General features: G+C 45.8%; 1 protein-coding gene across 1 annotated transcript in view; it reads right to left on the bottom strand.

The window, feature by feature from the left end:
* Positions 1–26,543, bottom strand: part of LOC147446853 (mitogen-activated protein kinase 4b-like) — a 60,662-nt gene extending 34,119 nt beyond the window's left edge. Inside the window, exons 1-3 of the mRNA XM_086522807.1 lie at positions 25,762–26,543; positions 1,180–1,309; positions 474–611 (exon numbers count right to left, since the gene is read on the bottom strand). Coding sequence (XP_086378933.1) covers positions 474–611; positions 1,180–1,309; positions 25,762–25,976 — 483 coding nt within the window. The 5' untranslated portion in view covers positions 25,977–26,543. The remainder of the gene's footprint in view (positions 1–473; positions 612–1,179; positions 1,310–25,761) is intronic.

The following is a 26,543-nucleotide window of genomic DNA, read 5'->3' as shown; positions in this document are numbered from 1 at the left end:
CTCCCTCATAATAGTCATCCACAAAGCGAAAAAGAAAAGTAAAAATGAAGTTCTTAAAAGGTGACATATTCTTTACTGTCATCACTGAACAAAATTGGCTGTTGATCTGAATGCTCTCCCATCACCAACATAGCACCCCCCTCGCATGCACACCACTAGCATACATTTATGCCTTACACAAAAGCCTGCATACCGAACCTTTGGCCCAGGCTCCACAGTGCATGACTTGAATAGAAAGAGTCAAAGATCTAGCACAAAAGAAAAGAAAGATGCCAGACACTGATGAAATGAAGTGTATAAAAAGCAAAAGCGCTCTTCAGCATATGATATATCAAAACAAAAACTCATCCCCAAAGCAGCTATGGCAAGTTTGACAATGGGTTACCTTACAGATATCACACATGCTACCTGGAATTCAACTTCGTTGATAAACCATCAAAATTCTAAGGTTAAGAACGAGTGCTACGACCTACCTGATAGTGGTCCTCTGTGAGTTCTTGACTTGTTTTGATAATGTGGTGAAGATCAGCATCCATAAGCTCAGTCACAATATACACATCTTTATAATCTTCTCTTTCTGGCGGTAGAATGACTTCTCTCAAAGCAAGAATCTGCATGAAGACACAGGGGGAAAAGCCACTTTCTGAGCAAGTAAATTTAACTGGTAAAGACACATTAGAAGAGTTCATTATCATGCACCCTCTCATTTGTAGCTTAGGTGGTGCAGCACCGAACTATCAACCTTCTGTGACTTTGATTGTGTCTCAATGCATGGGTAGTAAGATCCTCTCTAACAAGGATGCAGATGAGCAACGTTGCACACACCTTCATAATTCACTCTTTTCACCACCCCATGGGGTGCGTGTGGTGTCTGATCCATAGACAGAGGGGAAGAACAGATATAATACTGAAAATCCACACGGCTAATTTTGGCTTTTCCTTCCTACTTCAACATTTCCGTAGATACTTTGGCTGTGTCCCAAAATTGTCTCGATATGGTAGACCACTTTGCCATGTGACTTAGTTTTTGTCTCGTGCAAATTGACCAACTTTTGCTAAAAAGGGTAAAACACGCTTGTGACACTTCCCATATGTGGGAAAAAAACCTATGCTCCAGGAAAAGCAAAAAGGGGGAATCCACAAACTACCTTACCAAGCAGAAGTCATTCAACAACTCACATTTTCATGTTCCATGTGGTCTAAGATCTTAATTTCACGCAAAGTCCGCTTCGCCACAATCATGTTGTCAAAAGCATTTGGGATCTTTTTGATTGCTACCTCCTCATTGGTTTCCACATTGAAGGCAGAACTACAAAAAAAGAAACGTCCATGTCAATAGTCACACTTAGAACTAGAAACTATGGCACACCAGCTGAAGATGCAAATCCTTGACACTTTTCAGAACCAGAAGATTCGTTTCTTTGTTGTCTAGCCTGTTTCAAGGTTTATGTAAGTTCCAAACTTACCAGTCAAAATTGTGAGAATGGTTAGAGCATCAATATCTTTCAACTGCCGTGTATATAGAGCGTGCACCTATGTGAAACACGCAACCACATTGCTAAAACCCTTAACCAATGACATAGTCATTCATACATATCCAAGTAGTTTGCAAATCAACAACCGTGGACAAGGAGAGAAAAAGAGAGATAAAGAGAGAGAGAGAGAGAGAGAGAGAGAGAGAGAGAGAGAGAGAGAGAGAGAGAGAGAGAGAGAGAGAGAGAGAGAGAGAAGCCTAAGCTTCAAGCTTCTGTGGTGAAGTGAACAAGTTTACATCACATGCTTTGTCTGAACTGCAGCATGTAGGTGACAGAAGATAGAATTGAATGGTCACATTGGAGATGTAGTAGCAGCACTAGCCAGCTTCAGTGTTTGAAGAGGCCACTATACTCTAGAGTTACCCGACAAGCAAAGAGAGTTGCAACACAACAAGATCCCAACAACCCCAGCAGGTCAGCCGGCCAAAAACACCTTGTTGCAGTCTCATCCAGTTATTTTTTGCTGCCCACCACTAGGAGGGAGGATAGTGCCTAGAATTTGTCCCTTACATGAGGCCGCAGAAGAAGACTAAACTGCAAGACCAGGTGGTGTGTGCAACAATCAGCCAATCCAATGGCCGACGCCATGCAAGTTTTGCGAGCCATCCATGTGAAAATTTTATCTATACGTCAAAAATAGCATGGATGCGAAGCTCTGAACCTCTCTAAGCTAACTTTTAGACGCGTTTTGCATACAGCCATCCCTTTATGTTGTTTCTTGCACAATGTACTTTATCAGAGCTTCTTACCAAGGCACGCGCCTAGGAAGCAATTCTTATTTTGTGTTGTAGATTCTTATCATAATCATCCACAATTTCTTTTTTTCTTGTCTACAAAGTTAAATCCATGTGTTGGAGGACTTTGGTATGAACCTCAAAAGCTTGAGATGTGGCATGCTTTCAAAATGATGAGTTCATGAGCCAAAGTTGGTGCTTGGATGTGGTGGGTTCATGGAGCCTATATGCCCATGGAATAACCAAAACCCAAGGACTAAACTAGGCTAGGAAACACCAACTTATGGAGCTCGCTGCTGCTCCCGCATCATCGCTCGCTACCCGCGCTGTCCAGCCCACCCCCCCCTCCCCACACCCTCGCGCCTACCCCCCCCCCCCCCCCAACTCCTTAGTCCCCTTTCCTCCAGCCCTGCCCCGTGCTCCTGTTTCCGCTAGTGTGCTGACCTCAGTGCGCAGGTTTTTTTCGTCGACGTCTTCGCCTTCCTCTCCAGAGCATCAGACACAAAATGGCAGCCCCTGTTCCATCCCAAAGGGACTCCACAGAAGCCCCCTCGTCCGACACAATGGAGCCAACCCTTTGACTTGCTCTTTCATCAAAAGAGCAAGCGAGCTTGATGGCCGAGGTGGAACGGCTTCAAGCCACCTCGGTCATTTGCAAGATTGTTGGCACACGGCCCAGCAGAGGCAAGGTTCGGGACTTGCTCCAGGCCCAATTCCTCACCGAAATGGGCAAGATCATCGATGTGCATAATCTCGGGAGAGGCTACTATCAGATAGAGTGCGAGTCTCCAGAGATGGCAGCCAAAGTGATCTCCATGAGCCAGTAGGCATTCGGGGGCTCGGGCTTTTCAGACATCGACACCACTGCTTTGACCCAACTACACATGTGCTTCAGGAGGAGGCAGATCTTCCCATCTCAATTTGCTTTCCATGACTGAGGCGGGACAGTCCTGGAGACCCCGTGTAACACACATGGGCACCCCAAGCAGATAATCTACCACAACACGTGAGAAAAATGAAAGAACTGAATAAAACTGAGAGAGAGACCACACGGCACGGCGAAGTTCCGCGCCCAGAGGGACTGGCGCCCCTTTCGATATTTCTTTATTATTAATGCTTCCAAAGTACAATGTCCGAGGGTCCTCGTCTCACGAGCGCTCCCAAGCTAATATGCCTGAAACTAAGGCCCTGGCACCCAACTTATAGGCCCTCGGCCTTCCAAAAGCAGTACACATGAAAAGCTTCAAGTCTAAAAGCAGCTCAGCCCAAAAGCTAGCGCTAAGATCTGTCAGCGCGATTTGCAGAAATCCGTACGGTTTGCCATATCAGCAACGTCAAATGCGGGCATCCGTACAGTTGCCACGTCAACAGTGTGATTCGCGGGCGTCCGTACAACTGCCACATCATCAGCCTTCCACGCAGATTTTTAAGCCTGTGTCTCCCTTAGGCCCCATCGGATATGGTCCCATAAGTTGGTAGGAATTGAACTTTTAAAATTGGGCCACTCGGAAAGACTTGAAAGTTGGTAAAACCTCTTCTGCATTTTTCACCAAGGATTTGATCCCTCTCTGTTCGGATTCCGTCCTTTAGGTCATGCCACGTCATCACTTTGTGACACCCCGCGCACTTCATCACTTTGCTAGGATTAAACATTGAAGAGTCATTGAGGAGGTGCATGGCCCGCTTCATTTGTCCTTGTTAAAGTATCATATCTAAAGAAGGTTGACGTATTTTATTTTTGATTCTCAAAAATACGTCTCGTATGCGTATTGTACACAACGTATTAAACGTCCCGTACCATACCGTGGCTGCTATGTTTGCAATTTATCATTGTACATGGTGGTTGATGCAATTCTTTGGTTCTTCGTCATCGAAGAGTTTATTCCTTAGTAACCTCGGTTATCCCATTCTTTGGACTTCTCGTAGCAGCTTGGAGTTTCTGGCATGTGGTATATGACACGAGGTGCAGATTTCCGACTCTTTCCTCAAGGGTGGAGTACTTTAGAGTTGGGAAATGATCCGGATACCATTAGTTTATGCCTTTACCCTCAGTATTGATGCACTCTCTTGGAGCGATCAGCAGCAGTGCCTTCTGCAGATAATGGTTGTGCGACTTGTGAGTCAGTTGAGTTGAGGAGATTCTTGATAGAGTTGGATTTACTCTCAGCGAACAACATAATATTTCCCGGACGTCTTTCGGGGGTAGTAGTTGGATGATACAATGGCCGTGTATTCGACCTCATAGTTCAGTAGTAGATATCCTCGTCCACGAAACCCTCTCTTTACAGTTGCAGAATGCTCACTTCAACTCCATGGTCCAACTTCCTCTCCGGGAGCTGAGAGGGGGTGTTAGTTTACGCATCTCTTTGGATTTGTCTAGTCAATCCTAGTTTCTCCCAGGGACAGGTGTTAGGGAGTGAGGGTTGTTTTGTGGCTATGCCCGGCCAGTGTGAGGTAGGTTTCTTATGTCGGGTTGTGTCTATTTTTCCCCTGTGCCCCATAGGCATCTGGTGCCCCTTTCCACTCTCTCCCTAGTTTTCCCATTTATGTATGGTCGAGGGGGCTGAGGGCTAGGTCAGGCAGCCAGCCTAGGGACCTTTATAACCACCACAAGAGGGGGGGGGGGGGGGGGGGGGGGGGGGGGGGGGGGGGGGGGGGGGGGGGGTCACCCCAGAGAAACAGCAATTGAGCCCACAGGAGAGGGCAGCCCTTGGGGTAGATCTAGACTTGGCTAGCAGTCAATGGAGGCCTTTCACCTTTTTGGCCAGCTGATCAGCGTTTTCTCAAATCAGCCCTGGGGTTCTTGGTGGGCAGCAGGTGAAGTGTCACGACATCCACTCTACGGTGCAGTACCTCCTCTGGCAGCCTTTCGTAGGCCTTGTGACCATGCAATGGCAGGTTTCCTCATCCGAGATCTAGATCCACATCTAGATCTAGGCAAGAGAAGATGCACCAAATCTATGCTCTCATGAGCATGTTGTGTATACACCACTCTGCTGCTTCACTCAGGTCTAGGGCATATATGTACGGCCGTTGGCTAGTATGTCTCCGGGCTGGCCACCCCCTACAATGTCCAACCACCCACTTCTGGGCCTGGGCGCCCTATATATCTTTTTCCTCTTGCTGGGTCGTGAGGTTTTCTATGCATTGCCCTACCTCCCCCTTGGGCACATCTGATCTCAGTTGTTTAGGTCTTCTGCTCTGGTAGTCATGGGGGGTTGATCGGCCCCTCTTCCCTACACTAGCGTTTGTGTCTACATCCTCTTCTCTCCTCTCTCACGTTTCCGCACACGCGCACTCACACGGTATCAGAGCACAGGCTCTGTCACAAATTGCTAACATGTCAAGCCACTGAAGAACGGAGCCAACCTGCAGATCCCAGTCGAGGGGCCTAAACCCTAGAAGAAGTAGAAGCAGTAGAAGAAGAAGAAGCGGAAGAAGTTCCCACCACACGGTATCAGAACACGCGCACTCACACGGTATCAGAGCACAGGCTCTGTCACAAATTGCTAACATGCCAAGCCACTGAAGAACGGAGCCAACCTGCAGATCCCAGTCGAGGGGCCTAAACCCTAGAAGAAGTAGAAGCAGTAGAAGAAGAAGTTCCCACCAACTTATGGGGCCCCGTCCGATGGGGGCCAAGTGACATAAAGGCATTAAAATAAAGCACGCACACACGCGCAGGCGGAGAAAACATGACGTGGCAGAGCTCTACGCATTTCCGTGTTTTACGCTAGCAGTGCCACGTGGCACCTATACGGATTTCCGCGTTTTGCGGGAGGCAGCTTTTGGACAAGATGCTTTTGGGCCAGTTGCTTTTGAGTTTGAAGGCTTTTCATGTAAACTGCTTTTGAGGCCAAGGGCCTTTAAATATGTGCAGAGGGCTCATTCTTTGGCATGCTTCACTTCGAAGGTGCAAAGGGTGAAGTACCTGTAACCGGCCTGTAGGGCAGTGGACTTTGGCTTTCACCCAAAACCTTACTTAAGACTTTAGGACACATAGAAGCTTTGCAGATAAAACCTGTAACGGGAATTGACACTTCAAACACACACAGTTTGAAAACTAGAATGCTCCAAGCAGACGCCGACAACCTGTTGGCCCCAAAGACTGGCATCCCTTACGGTATTTCTTTATTCTTTAAGAGGATAAAAAGTTACAAAACTAAGTCCTATGGATCTTCACCTGTATCCAGCTAGATAGCACCTGTTCTACCAAAATTCTGGTAACATAATGGCTCCAAAACTAGCCCTGAACAAACCCCCATGCCAGGACCCGCTTCCAATGGCGTAAACCCTCTGTTTTCAGCTCAAAAACAGTAATTACAGCTCTTTGTAATTACTGGTTTTTCACATGTTTTCAGCCCTAAACACCCCCCTTACTGCCCTCTAACAATGGGGCACTGTTCCCAATGCTTCTAGCATCTGTATGACTGAAAAACAGTCTAAAGACAGCACATATCCAACGCTGAAAATGCACTTGTATGGGGAGGTTATTACCCTCACCGGTGCCTGCTTTTGGAGTAGCAATTAGCTACTCCTATACGTGCTCAAAGAGGCTCTTGCCTCTGTCACGTGACACATCCAACCCTATGTGTCCGTGGACAAGCTACAGCATGACCAGGGTTCAGTTCAGTCAAGTCAATCTAGAATAGGAAGTGATCTGGCACTTTAGTGAGTCTGTTCGCAGACCGTGCATGACCAGTCACTTAGATTAGATGCATATTCTCTGGTTGCACACAGCATGATCGTATGAGAATTCCCATCAGAATCCATCAAAATCAATCAGGGGAATTTTCAAGCGCATTAAACCTATTTTCCCTATTTTTGACATTTTTCACTTATTATTTTAAGTGACTTTTGTTGGGAACTAGGTAGGGCAAGTTTGCTAAGATAATATATAAGCAAACCAGAGCTAGCACTTTCTGGCAGAAGAGGTAACAGGAGCATCTTGCTCAACAGGCAACTTCTCAGCAAGACCGACCCTCGCGACAACTCTAGCGTTTTCAGCATTCCAGAAGGCCTAGCGTTTTTGCATCAGATCAGCCAGCGTTTTTGCACTTGCAAATTCATGGCAACAGCAGACAGCAGATCAGCCCTAGCGTTAGCAGATTTCCACCACGGAACCCCAAATCAGCCTAGCGTTTTTGGATCAACCAGAGACCTAACGTTTTTGCAGATCTTCGCGACAAAAGTAGCACTAGCACCAGCGTTTTCAGTTTTCAGCAGTCGGACTCCGCAGTAGAACCCCCAAACCTCGCAGATCTCACCTTCCCGCAACAGATCCTCGCCGCACGGTCAGATCCCGCATAGTTTGCAGATTCAGCCCGGAAAACGCAGATTTCAGCATCTGCGTTTCCAGCCCGTCGTCGTCGCATTGTCGTCATCGACATCATCACCGACATAGAGTCAGAATTCAGCAGATAAAGATTTGCAGATTTCAACCATTAGCATTTTTAGATTTCAGCCCGTCTTGTCATCGTCCTCACCGTCGTCGACATCGTCGGCAAGTCCAAAGCATTGTAGAGACTTGTGCAATCAATAGTAGACCGCTCTCACCATAGAGAGTGGGGCCTTCGGAGGAGGGTTTGACAACATTCTGGTGTCGTATTGTTCTCTCTCTATCTCTCAGTCTCAGCACCTTCATTCACAGTGTTTACCACTTTGTTTGTGATCATTTGCACTCTCTCACTAAAGGAACGGAAGGCTCTCGTTTCTGTAAGTAAAAGGAACCTTGAGCACAGTTAGGAGCACTCATCTTGAGCAAAGTTCAACATTCATTCCGCCGCACCTTACATTGGTATGAGAGCTTTGGCAGTGTTCTGTATCACTCAAGGAAAGAACCACAAGAACCACATGACTTTTTTGTGCTTGTTGCAGTTGCATGTAACCCAAGTCCTCTTGGGCGTGTCGATTCCTAATCGTGTTTTTGAAGAGTGACGGGAAACCCAAGAAAGAAGGGCTTGTCCAACCTCCCCTTGTTTCTCTTTTCACTCATTGAGAGCGGACCATGTACTTAGCGGCCGGCCAATCGACGTGAGGTGGGAAAAAGCAACCTTGGTGTGAGCGCAAGGCCGCCGAGGGGTGCGCCTGCAGAAAAGAGTAGAACTCGGGTGAAGAGAAGATCCTTCTCTAGCACAGATTGCAAGCGAAAGAAGAACCGAAGGAACACAAGAACTTCAAGAACCTCAAGAACCTCAATACCTCACGACCCTCAAGAACTTCAAGAACCCAAGAACCAAGACCCCCAAGAACCCAAGTTCCTTGTGAACTTCAGAACCCAAGACCACAAGAACCTACAAGAACCCACAAGAACCCAAGACTTCAGTGGATGGTCATCACTCGAAGCAGAATGGATACTTCGCTTAGAAATGATGAGCATGAGAGAGGCGAAGAAGAATTTTCCCCACCAAGAGGTCTTTCCGACCCTCTCCCTTCCCCATTTACGCAAAGGATTGCACTACCTCCTATGGAGGCTTTCGACATGATGATGATGGACAGGAAGTTAGAACGCGATGCAAGAAGAGCAGAAAGAATGGCAGAATTTGATCGTGAATGCGCAGAAAGAAAAGCAGAAATGGATCGCAAGAACAAAGCAAGAAAAGCCATGAACGACTGACACATAAAAGAGATGTTGCGACTCTTTTCTCAAGTTCAGTCACAGATGCAAGAGATTCGAGAAAAGGAGACTCTCTCAGTCTCGTCTTCTCCAAAGCATGACACACAGAATTTGCATGATGATAAGTGTCACCAAGAGGTGTATTTTTCCTGTTGCCTTCAATAAATAAGTACTAGGTATTTTTATTTATTTTTGTTTTTACTTGTTACCCGAGACCCTTGAAAAGGTGCAAGTGGACATTGCATGGCCAGTGTGAAACGGTTGCGGCCAAATAGGTTTCTCACATCGGGAGTCTGGGTCGGTCGGTCTGGGACTGGTCGGACCAGTTAGCATTGAATTCTGATGAGTATGGAAGTCAGTGCCCGCCAAACGAAGTCTGGGCCTCTCGGAAAGTCACAACTTTATAAGTCAGTGGGAACTAGAGAATTAACTCAAAGTGGCAAACTGGACACTTGGCAGGAGGAGAGCTGCCTGCAGGACACCTCAGCTAGATGAGGCGCCCAAGAGAGAGAGGGGGCTGATTTTTTACACACAAGTGACCTACAGTGTGTGTGAGTAGTGGGTGCAGGTCTACACCTTTAATGGAAAGCTTGACTTCTCCTCTGTCTCATGTAGCGCGATGACTTGCTCTCGTGCATCTCTCTTTCCCCTTTGGCACATATGGTAATGCCCCACTAGTTGGGCTACTCAGATGAACATGTACAATTCTGGGGTTTATGCGCGTTTGCCAGTCTTTGGGGCCTACAGGGTGTCGGTCTCGTGTGCGCAGTGACATTCTAGTCGCTGGACGCAACTGTGTTCTCTTCCCTTCTCAGTGCTCTGTGTAAAGTTAACATGTAATTGAAATAGAACCGCCCTCTACGTTGTACAGGCCGGTTATATGGTTCCATCGACACGATAGTCACTTTTTCTTCAAAAAGTGCAGCGTGGATTGTTGTGGGTGAAAGCAACACAGAGCTTGTCGTTATGGCAGAGAAGAGAGACCAAGTACCTGAAGAGGGATCTTCCTCACATGGCACAGAGAAAATTCCTTCAACTCTTCAAGAAGAGGACAGGCTGTTTAGAACTCAATTGCGTTGCTGCATGGACATGTTTCAGCAGTTGGCTAACAACCCAAGGATGCAGGAGTTCTTACAGGCTCCGACACAGGGTTTTCAGCCTCCTACATAGGGCATGACTGAGCCGTTGCAGGAAAAGGAGATTTCCAATGCGCAGAGGACTCGTGATGCTCGAGGGAAAGCCCATGTGGTTGAGCAACTAGCGGTGTCCAATGATCCAAAGCAACTTGCTTTAGCTGGACAGGCACCGTTTGTGAATGGTCAAGGGAGTAATGAGCACGCTATGCGTCAGACCCTTCCATTACCTTATACTTATCCTGGTTATTTTGGAGGTGGTTCAGTATTTCAAGCCATGGCTGGACCTTCCACAGGTTATATGCCAGGGAATGTGTTCGGGACAATGCAAACAGGCATGGGTAACCCTATGTACGCAAACATGGGTGTCCAACCAGGTTTTCAGGGTGCCTACGGCCAGTTTCGAGTGCCTGGAACACAATTTGGTATGGCTGGTTTTTCGCAGACATACGTACAAAATGCAGATATGATAGGTAAAACAGTTGAAACGAGTGTTGGAATGAACAATCATGGAGCACCACTGTTACAGCCACCTGTTTATGATAATGTGGCTTTGAGTCAGCTGAAGGATTATAAGGAAGGTGGGCAGGGAGTGAAGTTTGAAACTTTAAGAGGAAATGAGGATCAATTGAAGGCTTTGACCTTCATACAGCAGTTCGATGCAGCTTATGCTGGAGGAAACTTCACGGAATCTTCAAAGATACGCAAGGCTGCCACTTTCTTGAAAGGGAATGCGCTTCAATGGTGGACCGCATTGTTGAACCAGGGTCAAGCCCCAACAACGTGGGTCCAATTCAAACAGCTTTTTGCGCCTGCATGGTTGACAAACACTTTTGAAGTGGATGTGATGACAGAATGGCACGAGTTGAATGCTAAACAGTGTGCAAATCTGGAAGAGTACAATAAACAGTTTTGGGCCGCACTGTTGCCAGTCACCTCTTACAGGTTTGTGCCATTGTCAGTGGATGTGATGATAGAATGGCACGAGTTGAATGCTAAATAGTGTGCGAATCTGGAAGAGTACAATAAACAGTTTTGGGCCACACTGTTGCCAGTCACCTCTTACAGGTTTGTGCCATTGTCAGAACAGATTGAGAAGTGTTGTTGCGGATTGCCCAAGAAAATCGGGGACTACTGCACAAAGACTACTGTCATGAATATGTTTCACTTGATAGAGAATGCAAGAGTGGCCAGCAATCTGTCGAAGGGAGATTCCGATGGATTTAATAGCCACAAGAAAGGGTCCCAGGGCAAACAATTTTCAGCCAAGGGCAATGTTGCAGCAAAGCCTTCTGAGCCTCCCACAAAGAAGCCCTCCACTGAAGAAGGTGATATGTCCAAGAAGCAGTCTAAGTCTTCTTTAGGACGAGGACAAGAACAAAAAAGGCATTTTTTTGGCAAAACTTTTGAACAAAGGAAAGCTCTTAGGGAGGCCAAGAAATGCTATATTTGTGAACAGGAAGGACATTTTGCAAATGAATGCCTACAGAAGAAGTCACAGGATAAGGATGACAAGTCAGACCATAAAGGGAAGAAGCCACAGCCAAGTGCGGGACTTGTTCCAGATTTGGTTGGAGACCAGCCAAACACAGATGCCACGGAGATGTGCAGAGCTTGGGGCAAAGTTAGAGACCAGACAATGCTGGTTTTCTTTAATCCAGGAGCCTGTGCAAATTTCATATCACCAGAATCGGCATCAAGGTGGGCATTCGTGCAGAGGAGATGGGTATGACAAGGGAAGCAAGTTTGGCATGCCCAGGTCATTCAGAGCCCGTTACTCCCATTTTGGGGAAGATTCGTCTGTACATTCAGAGCTATGTGGATGCGGAAGAATGTCATATTATGCCACTTGAGGGCTATGATGTGTTACTAGGTATCCCATGGTGTTACAGGTTGCATGCTATGGTGGATACTTACAACAAAAAGATTACCCTTGTACATAGAGGAAAGACTCATGTCCTTGATGTAAAGCTTAAAGGTGAGTCTGTTCCAGTTGTTTCTGCCTCTGCTATTTCATCTGTAATAAAGAATCATCTTTCTACGTACTTGATCTTTGCAAAAGAAGTACCTCAAGTTGTATCTAATTTGTCTACCTTAGATAAAGACAGGTCAACTTTTTTGAGTGGTTTCAGTGATTGTTTTTCAGAGTCTTTGCCACGGGAGTTACCTCTTGAGAGACTTGAGGATCATACTATAGATCTTGTGCCAGGTTCTAGTCCACCGAATAGACCACCATACAGGGTTAGTGCAGCCCAGCAAAAAGAGATTATGAGTCAGGTCAACGAGCTTTTAGAGAAGGGGCTGATTCAGCCCAGTTCATCCCCTTTTTCTTTGCCTGTACTCTTAGTGCAGAAGAAGGATGGTTGATGGCGCATGTGCATTGACTATCGCGCCTTGAATAAGAATACCATCAACAACAGGTTCCCCATACCGAGGATAGATGACATTCTTGATCAGCTTGAGGGAGCGTCATTGTTTACAAGGATAGACCTAAAGAGTGGCTACCATCAGATACGCATTAGGCCAGAAGATGGACGCCATAAGACTGCGTTCAGGACAACATTTGGTCTCTATGAGTTTCTTGTCATGCCATTTGGTCTCACAAATGCTCCTGCCACGTTTAATAGAATGATGGACACAATTTTTAGACCGCATAGAAACTTCGTGGGTACCTTCTTTGATGACATGATTGTCTTTTCGAAGTCTGAAAAGGAACATAGGGATCACTTGATTGCAGTTTTCAATGAGTTACGTAAGAACAGGCTACACATTAATGCGAAGAAGAGTGAATTCTTTTTGCAAGAAATTCACTTCCTTGACACATTGTTTCAAAGGATGGGGTACGCATGGATCCCGCTTAAGTGGAAGCAAAATTCACTTCCTTGACACATTGTTTCAAAGGATGGGGTACGCATGGATCCCGCTTAAGTGAAGTCCGTACATGACATTCGAAGCTTTCTAGGCTTATGTTCCTACTACAGGAGGTTCATCCGAAATTTTGCTGAGATTGCTTGTCCACTCCATGCACTACAAGGAAAAAGAGTTACTTTCAAGTGGACACCCAAGGAAATTTTAGCGTTCAAACACTTGAAAGAGAAGCTTACTTCAGACCCGGTAATCATTTTGCCAGATCTTTCGAAACCTTTTGTGGTTCAATGTGATGCGTGTGGCCATAGTCTTGGTGCAGTTCTAATGCAGAATGGCCGAGGCCGAGTAATCGCATATGAGAGCAGAATTCTTTTGAAGACTGAAAGAAACTTGCAAGTCTATGAGAAAGAATTGTTGGCAGTAATTCATGCTCTCACTAGTTGGAAACACTATCTGCTAGGGGCTGATTTTGTTGTCCAAACAGATCATCAAACCTTGCGATATTTTCTCACACAGACGAAGTTGTCTGAGAAGTACATGCGATGGGCAAACATCTTGTCAATGTTCCATTTTCAAATTGTGCATGTGCAAGGGAAAAAGAACGTGGTGGCTGATGCGTTGTCACGAAAACCCCAAATTTCAGCAGTGTCAATTCCGTACCATTGTGAACTAGACGAAATGAAGACACAATATGCTGAAGATTCAGATTTTGCAAGGATCTATGACCAGCTTGTTGATGGGCAACATCATGAGCACTATATACTTAAGAATGACTTTCTCATGATGCATGGAAAGTTATGCGTTACTAAACAGTTACGGCCAAAGATTTTGATGGAAAGTCATGCTCCACCTTATGCTGGGCATCGTGGAATTGATGCGACAGTGAAGGGGGTTGAGGCATTCTTCTATTGGCCAGCTTTGCGTCAAGATGTTGACACATTTGTAAGATCATGCTTAGTATGCAAAAAAGTCAAATTTGACAGACAAAAGCAACCCGGATTGTTGCAGCCATTGCCGATCCCAAATAGGCCATGGGAAAGCATAGCAATGGACTTTATCTTTGATCTTCCAAGCACGCAAACAGGCAACGATGGGATTTAGACTATCATTTGTAGGTTGAGTAAGCAGGCCCGTTTCATTCCTGTGAGGAAGAAGATAAAGCCAAAACACATGGTCAAGATATTCATGAGCAATATCCTTAAATATCACGGGATGCCTCAGTCAATTGCCAGTGAACAGGAATCCACGTATGACCAATCTTTTCTGGAAGATATTGTTTGAGAACATGGGCACTACGCTAAAGTTCTCTTCTTCGTTTCATCCCCAAACTGATGGACAGCCAGAAGAGGCAAATTCTACTGTCCTGGACCTGCTCAAATGTTATGTGTCAGAGCACAAGGCAACTTGGGAACACCATCTTCCATTGGTTGAATATGCTTACAATAACACTGTGCATACGTCAACAGGTAAGGCACCATTTGAGATAGTGGAAGGAGGAAAGAAAGTCCCCCCCATTTTGCAGACTAAGGACAAGATATTTGAGGCAGACAAGTATGTGCAAGATATGGATGAAACATACAGGAAGATAAAGATTGCTCTTGAGAAGACTCGGGCTAAGCAAAATAAAGCTGTTGATCGTCACCGTCGTGAACTTGTATTTTCACTTGGTGATTAGGTGCTTTTGCGCTTTGAAAAGGCGAGGTTAAGGAAGAGGAAAGGCAAGGAACGCTTGTTTCCTAACCTCAGTATGCGATACTATGGTCCTTTTCAGATTTCAGAAAAGATCAGCGATGCAGGTTACAAGTTAAAGCTACGAGAAGGCTGGAAAATACATAATGATTTTCATGTCAGCCTTGTAAGACCCTTTGTTGGTAATGTGCCAGAGAATATGCTCGATGAGGAACCACCCGAAGTGGAAGAATTGGATGAGATCCTTGTTCCTAAACAGATATTGGCACATAAGGAAAGAAAGGTTAGAGAAAAAGTTGAAAGACGCTATTTGGTGAAGTTCAAGAACTATCCATCGTTCGATGCCAAATGGATGGAAGAGTCTGAATTGCTAGATTCACCTCAGCTATTGCAATTGTATCTTGAAGCCTTTCAGATGAAACCCACAGTGACTTCATGTAGCCTTTTGGGAGCAAGGCAAGAGCATGGTTCATGATGCTCAAGAGAGTAGTTAAGCAATTGTATCTACTCTTTCCATACAGAATTTAGCTAGAAAAGTTTGTGCTTCAGAGTACACTAGAAGGCTTCTATGCTTGACATATGTGTCGTAGCCAGGTTGGTGGGATTGTTTAATCATCCAATGCTACATTTCCGGAAGCATGTAGATCTTGGACTCTCATCATATAGAATATATGTAATATCAGGAGATACCGCATGTATTATTGGCATGAAAGCGAGGTCGCTTGCAGTATTTCAAGGGTGGGGTGTGTCACTAGGAGGTGTATTTTTCCTGTTGCCTTAAAAAACAAAGTACTAGATATTTTTATTTATTTTTATTTTTACTTGTTTCCCGGGACCCTTGAAAAGGTGCAAGTGGACATTGCATGGCCAGTGTGAAACGGTTGCGGTCGAATAGGTTTCTCACATCGAGAGTCTCGGTCGGTCGGTCTGGGACAGGTCGGGCCAGTTAGTACTAAATTCTGATGAGTATGGAAGCCTGTGCCCGCCAAACAGAGTCTGGGCCACTCGGAAAGTCACTTACAACTTTATAAGTCAGTGTGAACTAGAGAATTAACTCGAACGGGAAAACTAGACACTTGGCAGGAGGAGAGCTGCCTGCAGGACACCTCAGCTAGAGGAGGCGCCCAAGAGAGAGAGGGGGCTGGTTTTTTACACACAAGTGACCTACAGTATGTGTGTGAGTAGTGGGTGTAGGACTACAGCTTTAATGGAAAGCTTGCCTTATCCTCTATCTCATGTAGCGTGATGACTTGCTCTCGTGCATCCCTCTCCCCTTTGGCACATATAGTAATGCCCCACTAGTTGGGCTACTCAGATGAACATGTACAGTTCTGGGGGTTTATGCGCATTTGCGAAGGCAGAGCCTTTTGAACGAGAACCGAATTAGCTAATTGCTAATCCCCCTCAGGTACGCACAATTCCATCGCGAAAGATTGCGAGTTCGGAGAGTCTTCTCGCGTGAAAACTCGTCCAATTCACAGGGGAACTGTCCCATTACGTGCGGGAGCCCTTGGGACACGCGTAGGCGTGTTCGCTCCGCTAAAAACGATCTGAAACAGCAAATTACAGCCTGCTGTGTTTTTCTGCAAGTTCAAGGTTTCGCACCTAAACTGCAAGGGAACCCCGGGGGAGCCTCGTGAGAGCCTTGGGATGCGTGTACAGGCTTTTGGGCACCTGGCAGTGAAAAACAGGGAACTACAACCCGCTGAACTTCTGTGACAACTCACCAAAAAGTTTCCAGATAGCGAGGGAATCCGTCCTAGACAGGTGCTTTGGACCTACAGGGGTTTTTGCGCCATTATGTTGTCAAAATCAGGTCGAAACCCTGCGTTTTCAGCCCTGGCCAGGTTTGGACAGCTTTGTGAAAGCTTGTGCTAAGTGGTCGGATTGTCTACCTTAATTTGAATAAAGAAATACCGAAAGGGGCGCCAATCTTTGGGGCCTACAGGGTGTCGGTCTCGTGTGCGCAGTGACATTCTAGTCGCTGGACGCAACTGTGTTATCTTCCCTTCTCAGTGCTCTGTGTAAAGTTAACAGGTAATTGAAATAGTACCGCCCTCTACGTTGTACAGGCCGGTTATATGGTTCCATTGAATGTGCATTGACTATCGCGCCTTGAATAAGAATACCATCAAGAACAGGTTCCCCATAACGAGGATAGATGACATTCTTGATCGGCTTGAGGGAGCGTCATTGTTTACAAGGATAGACCTAAAGAGTGGTTACCATCAGTTACGCATTAGGCCAGAAGATGTCCATAAGACTGCGTTCAGGACAACATTTGGTCTCTCCGAGTTTCTTGTCATGCCATTTGGTCTCACAAATGCTCTTGCCACGTTTAATAGAATGATGGACATAATTTTTAGACCACATAGAAACTTCGTGGGTACCTTCTTTGATGACATGATTGTCTACTCGAAGTCTGAAGAGGACCATAGGGATCATTTCACTGCAGTTTTCAGTGAGTTATGTAAGAACATGCTACTCATTAATGCGAAGAAGAGTGAATTCTTTTTGCAAGAAATTCACTTCCTTGGGCACATTGTTTCAAAGGATGGGGTACGCATGGATCCCGCTAAAGTGGAAGCAATTAGGTCATGGCTAGACTTGAAGTCCGTACATGACATTCGAAGCTTTCTAGGCTTATGTTCCTACTACAGGAGGTTCGTCCGAAATTTTGCTGAGATTGCTTCTCCACTCCATGCACTACAAGGAAAAGGAGTTACTTTCAAGTGGATAGATAAGGAAATTTTAGCGTTCAAACACTTGAAAGAGAAGCTGACTTCAGACCTGGTAATCATTCTGCCAGATCTTTCGAAACCTTTTGTGGTTCAATGTGATGCGTGTGGCCATAGTCTTGGTGCAGTTCTAATGCAGAATGGCCGAGTAGTCGCATATCAGAGCAGAATTCTTTTGAAGACTGAAAGAAACTTGCAAGTCTATGAGAAAGAATTGTTGGCAGTAATTCACGCTCTCACTAGTTGGAAACACTATCTGCTAGGGGCTGATTTTGTTGTCCAAACAGATCATCAAACCTTGCGATATTTTCTCACACAGACGAAGTTGTCTGAGAAGCACATGCGATGGGCAAACATCTTGTCAATGTTCCATTTTCAAATTGTGCATGTGCAAGGGAAAAAGAACGTGGTGGCTGATGCGTTGTCACGAAAGCCCCAAATTTCAGCAGTGTCAATTCCGTACCATTGTGAACTAGACAAAATGAAGACACAATATGCTGAAGATTCAGATTTTGCAAGGATCTATGACCAGCTTGTTGATGGGCAACATCATGAGCACTATATGCTTAAGAATGACTTTCTCATGATGCATGGAAAGTTATGCGTTACTAAACAGTTACGGCCAAAGATTTTGATGGAAAGTCGTCCTCCACCTTATGCTGGGCATCGTGGAATTGATTGCGACAGTGAAAGGGGTTGAGGCATTCTTCTATTGGCCAGTTGTGCGTCAAGATGTTGACACATTTGCAAGATCATGCTTAGTATGCCAAAAAGTCAAATTTGATAGACAAAAGCAACCGGGATTGTTGGTAGCCATTGCCAATCACAAATAAGCCATGGGAAAGCATAGCAATGGACTTTATCTTTGATCTTCCAAGGACACAAACATTTGGACTATCATTTGTAGGTTCAGTAAGCAGGCCCATTTCATTCCTGTGAGGAAGAAGATAAAGCCAGAACACATGGTCAAGATATTCATGAGCAATATCTTTAAATATCACAGGATGCCTCAGTCAATTGTAAGTGACAGGGATCCACGTATGACGAGTCTTTTCTAGAAGGCATTGTTTGAGAATATGGGCACTACGCTAAAGTTCTCTTCTTTGTTTCATCCGCAAACTGATGGACAGTCAGAAGAGGCAAATTCTAATGTTCTGGACCTGCTCAAATGTTCTGTGTCAGAGCACAAGGCAACTTGGGAACACCATCTTCCATTGGTTGAATATGCTTACAATAACACTGTGCATACGTCAACAGGTAAGGCACCATTTGAGATAGTGGAAGGAGGAAAGAAAGTCCCGCCCATTTTCCAGACTAAGGACAAGATTTTTGAGGCGCCAGATCGCCTGTACAACGGTCCCCTTGCGTCCCCGAACCTCCTGGGGGTATTAGGGTCCGTTTAGGGCCAAAACCCTAAACCTGCAAAAATACACAGCAGGTTGTAATTTACTGTTTCGGGCTCCGTTTCGCGTGCCGGTCGCATCCGTAGCAAGTCCTCGAGCTCCCGCACCTGTAGGGCTACTTGCCCTTTGAATCAGACGAGATTTCTGGCGTGAAACCTCTCCGAATTCACCTATACCTGCGGGGGGATTAGCCGCTAGCTAATCCAGTACCTGTGCAAGAGGCTCTTGCCTCGGCAATCGCGCATGAACCCACACAACTGTACATTGGTCAAATGAAGAGCCCACTAGTGGGGCATAACATACTGCCATAGGGGAGAGAGAGGACAGTGCGTAGCGTGCAGGGCATCACTCCTGGCACCGCACTGTACATAGGAGGGAAAGCAAGCACTCCATAGCTCTTAACCTGTGACAGAGACTTGCAAAATGAGCCTCCCAGCTATAAATCACGTTTTTGCCTTCTCTATAAGTAGTAAACTGGCCTCAAAGTGCCAAGTGTCACTCATTTGTGCATTTTCCCGCTTTAGACCCTCGGGTCTAAAAATATCTCACCTGCAACCTCTGTTGACTTGGCCACAGAGTAACAAAATGATCCCCATGTCAAACTGCACGTAATGACGCGAAGACATTTTCAGGTCCCAAAATAGCAGTTCCCTAAATTTTAGGAGATGCTGCCATTGTATCTTTCTAGGTCATCCGACCCTCTTTGTACACTGCGGCCACATCCAGAACTGAAATGTAGCCTCTGTAGCAAAGGATTCCACTTTGGCTAGTCAATGACCCCACTTTGGCTAACCATAGTCTTTGTCCAACCTTAGTGCTCTCTTGCCCTCAGGCCTGGTCTCCCTCTGGACAGTTCCACAATAGCTATGCAATGCAGGGCAGTTAGATTTCCCGAGGGGTGTTTCCAAAAAGTGAAAGTAAATAGATAATAAGAAAGAAATCAACAAAAAGGATAGATAGTAGTCACACGCTGGTGACATATCCCCCGACCTAGACAATAGGCCACTCCCAACTCATTCACATTGAGAGCCACAGCGAGATACGGTTTGGTGGCATTGTTGGCACGGATTCTGCTTTGGTTGACACCGGAGAACTGGAGGCAAGAGATACAAGCAAGACGGCACAGACAAATTGGTCTGGCCTTCCCTCTTCTCAGAGGATCTTCACAGTGCAGACTGCTCAGTCTGGCTTCCCTACTTCTAAAGAATGATTACGGTGCAGACAGCTTGGTCTGACCACACCTCTTCTCAGAGGCCCTTCACATTGTCACAGTGCAAATTGTTGACTCTAGCTTTCCCCTCATCTTGGATTACCCTACCTATTGACAGGACACCATCCAGTGGTGGTCCGTGCGGTCTATCGGTGACTGCTACAACTTACGATAGCTTCTACAGTGCAGATTGTTTAGTCTAGCTTTCCTTGTTTTGGAGGACGATTACGACACATATTGCTACATCTGGCCTTCCTGGAGTTTTTCACAACTTAGCCACCTGGCCACACTGGGTTGCAAGTTCATGCATTGATAGGCTTACAGTCATTCTCATGACGATTCCTGGGCTTCCCCATTCTCTCCACACATTTTGACTACAGACACCACAGATCCTATTGGGCATGACACTTGCAGGTCTATTGGTACTTCTTTCATGACAATAAGTTGTTTTCACACTCAGTTCGGGACCTTCACGCAGTATCTTCACACTGCATCGACGGAGTACAGCAGTTTGCTACACTGCTCGTGACGACACTTTACCACGAAGACCTCTCGAAGGTTGGGACACCCCAGACTGCTGCTACATTCATGGAGTATCCTTCAGTGGACATTGCAGCAGACATCTTCATCATTTGCCTCACATCTTCGACTTCACGCGGTTTGTTCAGCATCCTATGCTGAGAGGGGGTGTTAGATTTACACCATTTTGCTGCTTCACTCAGCTCTAGGGCATACATGTACGGCTAGTATGTCTCCACGCTGGCCACCCACTGCACTGTCCGGCCGCCCACTTCTGGGCGGCCGCCCACCTTGTACTCGGCGCCCTATATATCTTTTTCCTCTTGCTGGGTCGTGGGGTTTTCTATGCATTGCCCTACCTCCCCCTTGGGCACCTATATATGGGGGAGGGGGGGTACCCACTTACATAGTCCGATAGATCATATGATCTCAGTTGTATAGGTCTTCTGCTCCGGTAGTCATGGGGGACTAATCGCCCCCTCTTCCCTACACCAACGTTTTGTGTCTACTGTCTCTCTCTCTCCTCTCCTCTCTCACACTTCTGCACGCGCACTCACATGTTGGAAGTGATGCCCATGTGGAGACTATGTCAGTGGTCTCGTGTGCTGGAGCAGTTGGCAGTGTCAGTAGAGCAGTCACAGTTGTGTGCACCTTGGGTCTATCCAATCGGCATGTCAATTCTATGCCGGACCACCCTTGGTCACTTGTATGAGCAGATTGTTATCCGCATGGAGAGCCTTTCCCAGATCTCTCTCTCTCTCTCTCTCTCTCTCTCTCTCTCTCTCTCTCTCTCTCTCTCTCTCTCTCTCTCTCTCTCTCTCTCACACACAGATGTCCTATCTCTTTCTACCTCTCTTCTCCACAGGTGTGCCTTGTTCATGTGTTTGGCATTGCAGGTGTTCTAAAGAGTCGAGGTACACACTGGATCACGAGCCAGTTCTTGTCTTCATTGCATCTTCCGCTCCCACCTTTGACACCTGCTAGCGTAAAACACGGATGTCCATACAGTGATGCCAAATCATCACACCTCTGCGAATTGCGGGTCAATCCATACAGGAGGTCCACACCATCACTTTTTGTCACAAAATGATGACGTGGCACTACTGCCCAGGTGTTGGCGTGGACAGATAGTACGGCTTTCCGAGACCTGCGTTGATTGGTGATGATGTGGACAGACGGTATGGATTTTCCGCAAAAAGCGCTGATATGTTGACATGGCTGATGTACGGATTTCCCCAATTGCGCTGGCTGCTTTTTGGGCAGTTTTTTAGGCCAGATGTTTTTGGGATTTGACTGCTATTGAGTTTACTGCTTTTGGGGCATCCCTTGTAAGAATAAATAGACCCCCTTGGGGCCTCACTCTGCAGAGCATCTGGACATAGAGTCTGAGAGCAGAGGTCCCGGGGTGTTGTACTTTGCTCAAGCGTTAGTATGAAAATAAATACCAAAAGGGGCGCCAAATTTTGGGGCCAATCCCTCTGGGCACGGAGTCGAGGTACCCACCGGATCACGGACCAGTTCTTGTCTTCATTGCATCTTCCGCTACCACCTTCGACACCTGCTAGTGTAAAACACGGACGTCCATACAGTGATGCCACTTCATCACACCTCCGCAAATTGTGGGTCAGTCTGTCTAGGAGGTACACACCATCACTTTCTGTCACAAAATGATGACGTGGCACTATTGCCCAAGTGCTGGCGTGGACACAGTACGGATTTCCGCGACCTGCGCTGATTGGTGATGATGTGGACAGACAATATGGATTTTCCGCAAAAAGCGTTGATATACTGACGTGGCTGTTGTACAGATTTCCCCCAATTGCGCTGGCTGCTTTTTGGGCAGTTTTTAGGCCATATGCTTTTGGGATTTGACTGCTTTTGGGGCTCTGCTTTTGGGACATCCCTTGTAAAAATAAAAAGACCCTCGGGGCCTCACTCTGCAAAGTATCTGGAGAGTCTGAGAGCAGACGTCCCAGGGTGTTGTACTTTGCTCAAGCGTTTATATAAAAATAAATACCGAAAGGGGTGCCAAATTTTGGGTCCAATACCTCTGGGCACGGAACTACGCCGGGCCGTGTCGACTCCAATTACTGAAGTGTGAAAGTTGTGAAGTATTTTAAGTGATTCTCTCGTGTGTCATGTCAGATTTCCGACTTGGGGTGCCCAAGTCTGTACTTGGGGTGCCCAAGTCTGTAACAGTGGAATCTGAGCACAGCCGATTTTTCTTCTGCCAGGAAATCTGATCCTCTTACCGCGACACACATGGATTCAAACGAAGCATCCCGCAAGAATCAGACGAACCCACTTGACCACTCTGGATCGGATGAAAGTACGGAGAATCTGACAAGCACTAGTCTCGTATCTCTTTGGGCAGTCCACAACAAAAAGGCACAAGAATGAGAATGAATGACAGATTGAAAAATAGAACTGGGCGAGAAGATACTCACTCCAGAAAAGATACTAGATAGAAAATTATAGATGAGCTGGCAATATTTTGCTTTGTGAACTTATGAATGAATAATTTTTAGGACTTTTATTTACGTATGGAACTAATGTTTTATGGAAGATCCTGCTATTTGTGAACAAATAACAAGTGAAAATCGAGAATGAGATGATGCCAAATTCGAAGCAATAACACGTCCAAAATGAACCGGATCACGATCATGAATCTTGAAAGATGATGATCACTCAATGATTGAATGAAACCATGGTGAGCGCATCAAGAGTTCCCGAGGGATGAGATGGCCACACAACGAAAAGATGACTAGAACTGGATGATTGAAACACTCTCTTCAGTATGAACTCAAGGTCTGATTGATTGATTGAAATTCCCGGAAATGATTACTCACACATGATTATGTTTGAGTGCAAGATTGAAAGATGGAATAATTGACAAAATGACTGCAACATTTCGGTCTTGAGAAATCTATGGATATGATAACAATAAGAATTAGTTAATCCGACATCAGTGAGGTCCTGGGTGGATCTAGATGCGATTGCTAAATACGTTGCCAGGAATCATGGTCCCAAATCAGAATGGATTCTATGTGATATGATCTGAATGTCATGTGAACATGATGTGACTGTCGTCTTTGTACAAGTGCTGGATTTGGGTCATCTATTGCATCGGTACTTAAGAGTCAATGTCCACTAAACTGGTTTATGGCTTATGTCTGATTTTGCAGGCATAATCGAGTGCGATTACAATTCTTTCAAGAGGGGGGTATGTCACAAAATGATGACATTACACTACTACCCGGGTGCTCACGTGGACAGACAGTACGGATTTCCGTGACCTGTGTTGATAAGTGCTGACGTGGATAGACAGTACGGATTTTCCGCAAAAAGCGCTGACGTGGCTGCTGTACGGATTTCCGCCAATTGCATTGGCTGATTTTTGGGCAATATTTAGGCCAGATGCTTTTGGGATTTGACTGCTTTTGAGTTTACTGCTTTTGGGGCTTTGCTTTTCGGGCATCCCTTGTAAGAATAAATAGACCCTTGGGGCCTCACTCTGCAGAGCATCTGGACGCAGAGTTTGAGAGCAGAGGTCCCGGGGTGTTGTACTTTGCTCAAGCGTTGATATAAAAATAAATACCGAAAGGGGCGCCAGATTTTGGGGCCAAAACCTCTAGGCACGGAACTACGTCGGGCCATGTCGAATCCAATTATTAAAGTGTGACAAAGTTGTGAAGTATTTTAAGTGATTCTCTCATGTCGTGTCAGATTTCCAACTTGGGGTGCCACGTCTGTAACACTTTCGTGTTTTTAGGGTTGAGTGAGTCTTTGGTCGGGTAGTCCATCAGTTGGGAGCCATTAGTGACCCTAACCCCTAGGGGTTGCCATATCACCGAACTTGTGACATCCTCCCTCAACATGTTAAGGGAGAGAGTAAGAGAGATCTCTACGGTGATTCTTCCTGCACGTCGTAGTTGAAGGCGTTCACTAGAGCTCATGCAACTCTTCCTGAGCCCCCCCCCCCCCCCAAAAGGGAAGGTCTTTGCAATGGTTTGCACGATTGCAACAAAGTGGGGTTACCCCCACTTTGTTGCAATCATGCATGATTTGTTGCAAACCCTCAGTGCCATATGAGCAAAGTTTGATGCGCTACTTATGTCAATGGAGGCTCTCTTCCAGGCTGTATGCTTCCTTCACCGATCTTCACCGATCATGAGCGTGAGACCAGACAGATTGTTGAGCCTCCCTTATGAGGCCTCCCAATAGCTCATAGAGTTAAGAGGCTAGAGGGTATGTTATGCTTCATGGACGACATGGGCACAGAAATACGGATAAACCATGGATAGATTACCACCCACTTAGTATAATGTGAGTGCCCCACATGTGTCCCTCTCTTGTAGTGAGAGGAACAGGGTGGCACCTGCACAACCCACCAAGATGGCATTTTATATAGATCAGTTTCTCCTGCTGACACGACAACTTTATCCAGCAACCAATAATACATGGATCTATATCTACCACATATTTGAGGGTAGTGATTGGACAGTTGGAGCCTCGTCTCACTCCCTCGAAATTGAGGCAGGTAGAGCAGCTCACATCCCTCATCAAGGCCTAGTATTGCAAGCTCCAACAGAGACTCATAGAGAGGACATGGGTAGCACCTGCACAGCCCACCAAGATGGCATTTTATAGAGATCAGTTTCTCCTGCTGACACAACAACTTTATCCAGCAAGCAATAATACATGGATCTATATCTACCACATATTTGAGGGTAGTGATGGGACAGTTGGAACCTCGTCTCACTCCCTCCAAATTGAGGCAGGTAGAGCAGCTCACATCCCTCATCAAGGCCTAGTATTGCAAGCTCACCTTAAACTTGAGATGACACAAGAGAAAACAAGTCGGCTGAAAAGTTAAGCATTATTCCTGCTGGGGATTAGTAACATCCCTTCTCCATTGAACTATGACCAGTGGTTTCAAGTTTACTTTGGATGGAGAGAACCGACAACAAAAGAGAGCTATTTTCTTACAGTATTTGACTAAAAAATACCATACCAACATGCTTATACATTACATGACAAAAAGAACCCAAATTTGAGTAAGGGGCATTTTGAAGAATGAGAATGATGCAGTTCTTTCACATATACAGAAATAAACTATCTACACGTAAATGTGGTGCTCGCGCGCACAAGTTCACATATCTGCTGCATTCAACATACAACTGCAAGTAAATTCAACATACAACTGCAAGTAAATTTGGATTATGGTGTTCTGAAACAAAATTAAAACCTCTTTTCAGCCTGCTACAAATCCTAAGAATGGAATGTGGTTAAAAAATAATGGACAGGTGGACTTACCAGACAACACCGTATGCACCACGGCTGATCGGTTTGATGGGTGGTCTATATTTGGCAGTGACATCGAAGAGATGACCAAAGACATTGTACTGCAAAAGTTCGCCTCCATGTGTGAACACTCCATGAATCCCATTGGGTTCTGCAGCAAGCACCCTGAAGCCCTCCCTCCCGCACCAATTGGGTATCGGTGCCCCCCCTCCATCATTTTGCTGCATTCTTCTTCAACCCTTGTTTTCTCTTTCTGATAAATACAGAGGTGAGTTCAACCAATCTGGCCAATAGATTGGTTGTGTTTCAACACCAACCTGGCTGATAACTGGGCCACACTGACGTCCTAACAGAGTTGGTTATGCAGAGTACACAACGAGCACACTAGCTATGTCTATGTGCATAATAAGAAAGCAGCTTGATAGAACAGCTCCTCCTAATGAAGATGTCTTGTACACAGATCCGATGAGCTACCAACAGTTGAAGCTTGCCTCGAACTCCTTGGGTAGCTCGAAACTAAGCTAAGCTACTTTTAATAATTCCGTTTTAAGTCAAGCAGGAAGGAAGCAATGAAGCTCGATCAAGGCAAGGAATCAAGGTTTGCGGTGTGATGAATAGAAATGCAAAAAGGGGGAAATTGAATCAGATGGGCATCATGGATCCATGGGCGTATGCTGAACAAAAAACAGCTGGATGATGTGATTAACGTGCGCGTGTGTGTGTGTGTGTGGCCACTCACTGAAACCGGCTCTCATATGTCATGATTGAAGAAGGGTCTCTCTCCTCTGACAATG

The sequence above is a fragment of the Adiantum capillus-veneris genome, chromosome 11, assembly GCF_014529385.1.
Source record: "Adiantum capillus-veneris isolate H3 chromosome 11, ASM1452938v2, whole genome shotgun sequence".
In the NCBI taxonomy this organism is placed as follows: Eukaryota; Viridiplantae; Streptophyta; class Polypodiopsida; order Polypodiales; family Pteridaceae; genus Adiantum; species Adiantum capillus-veneris.
Note: the sequence above shows the minus strand (reverse complement) of the source record. Positions and strands in the feature narration are given on the sequence as shown.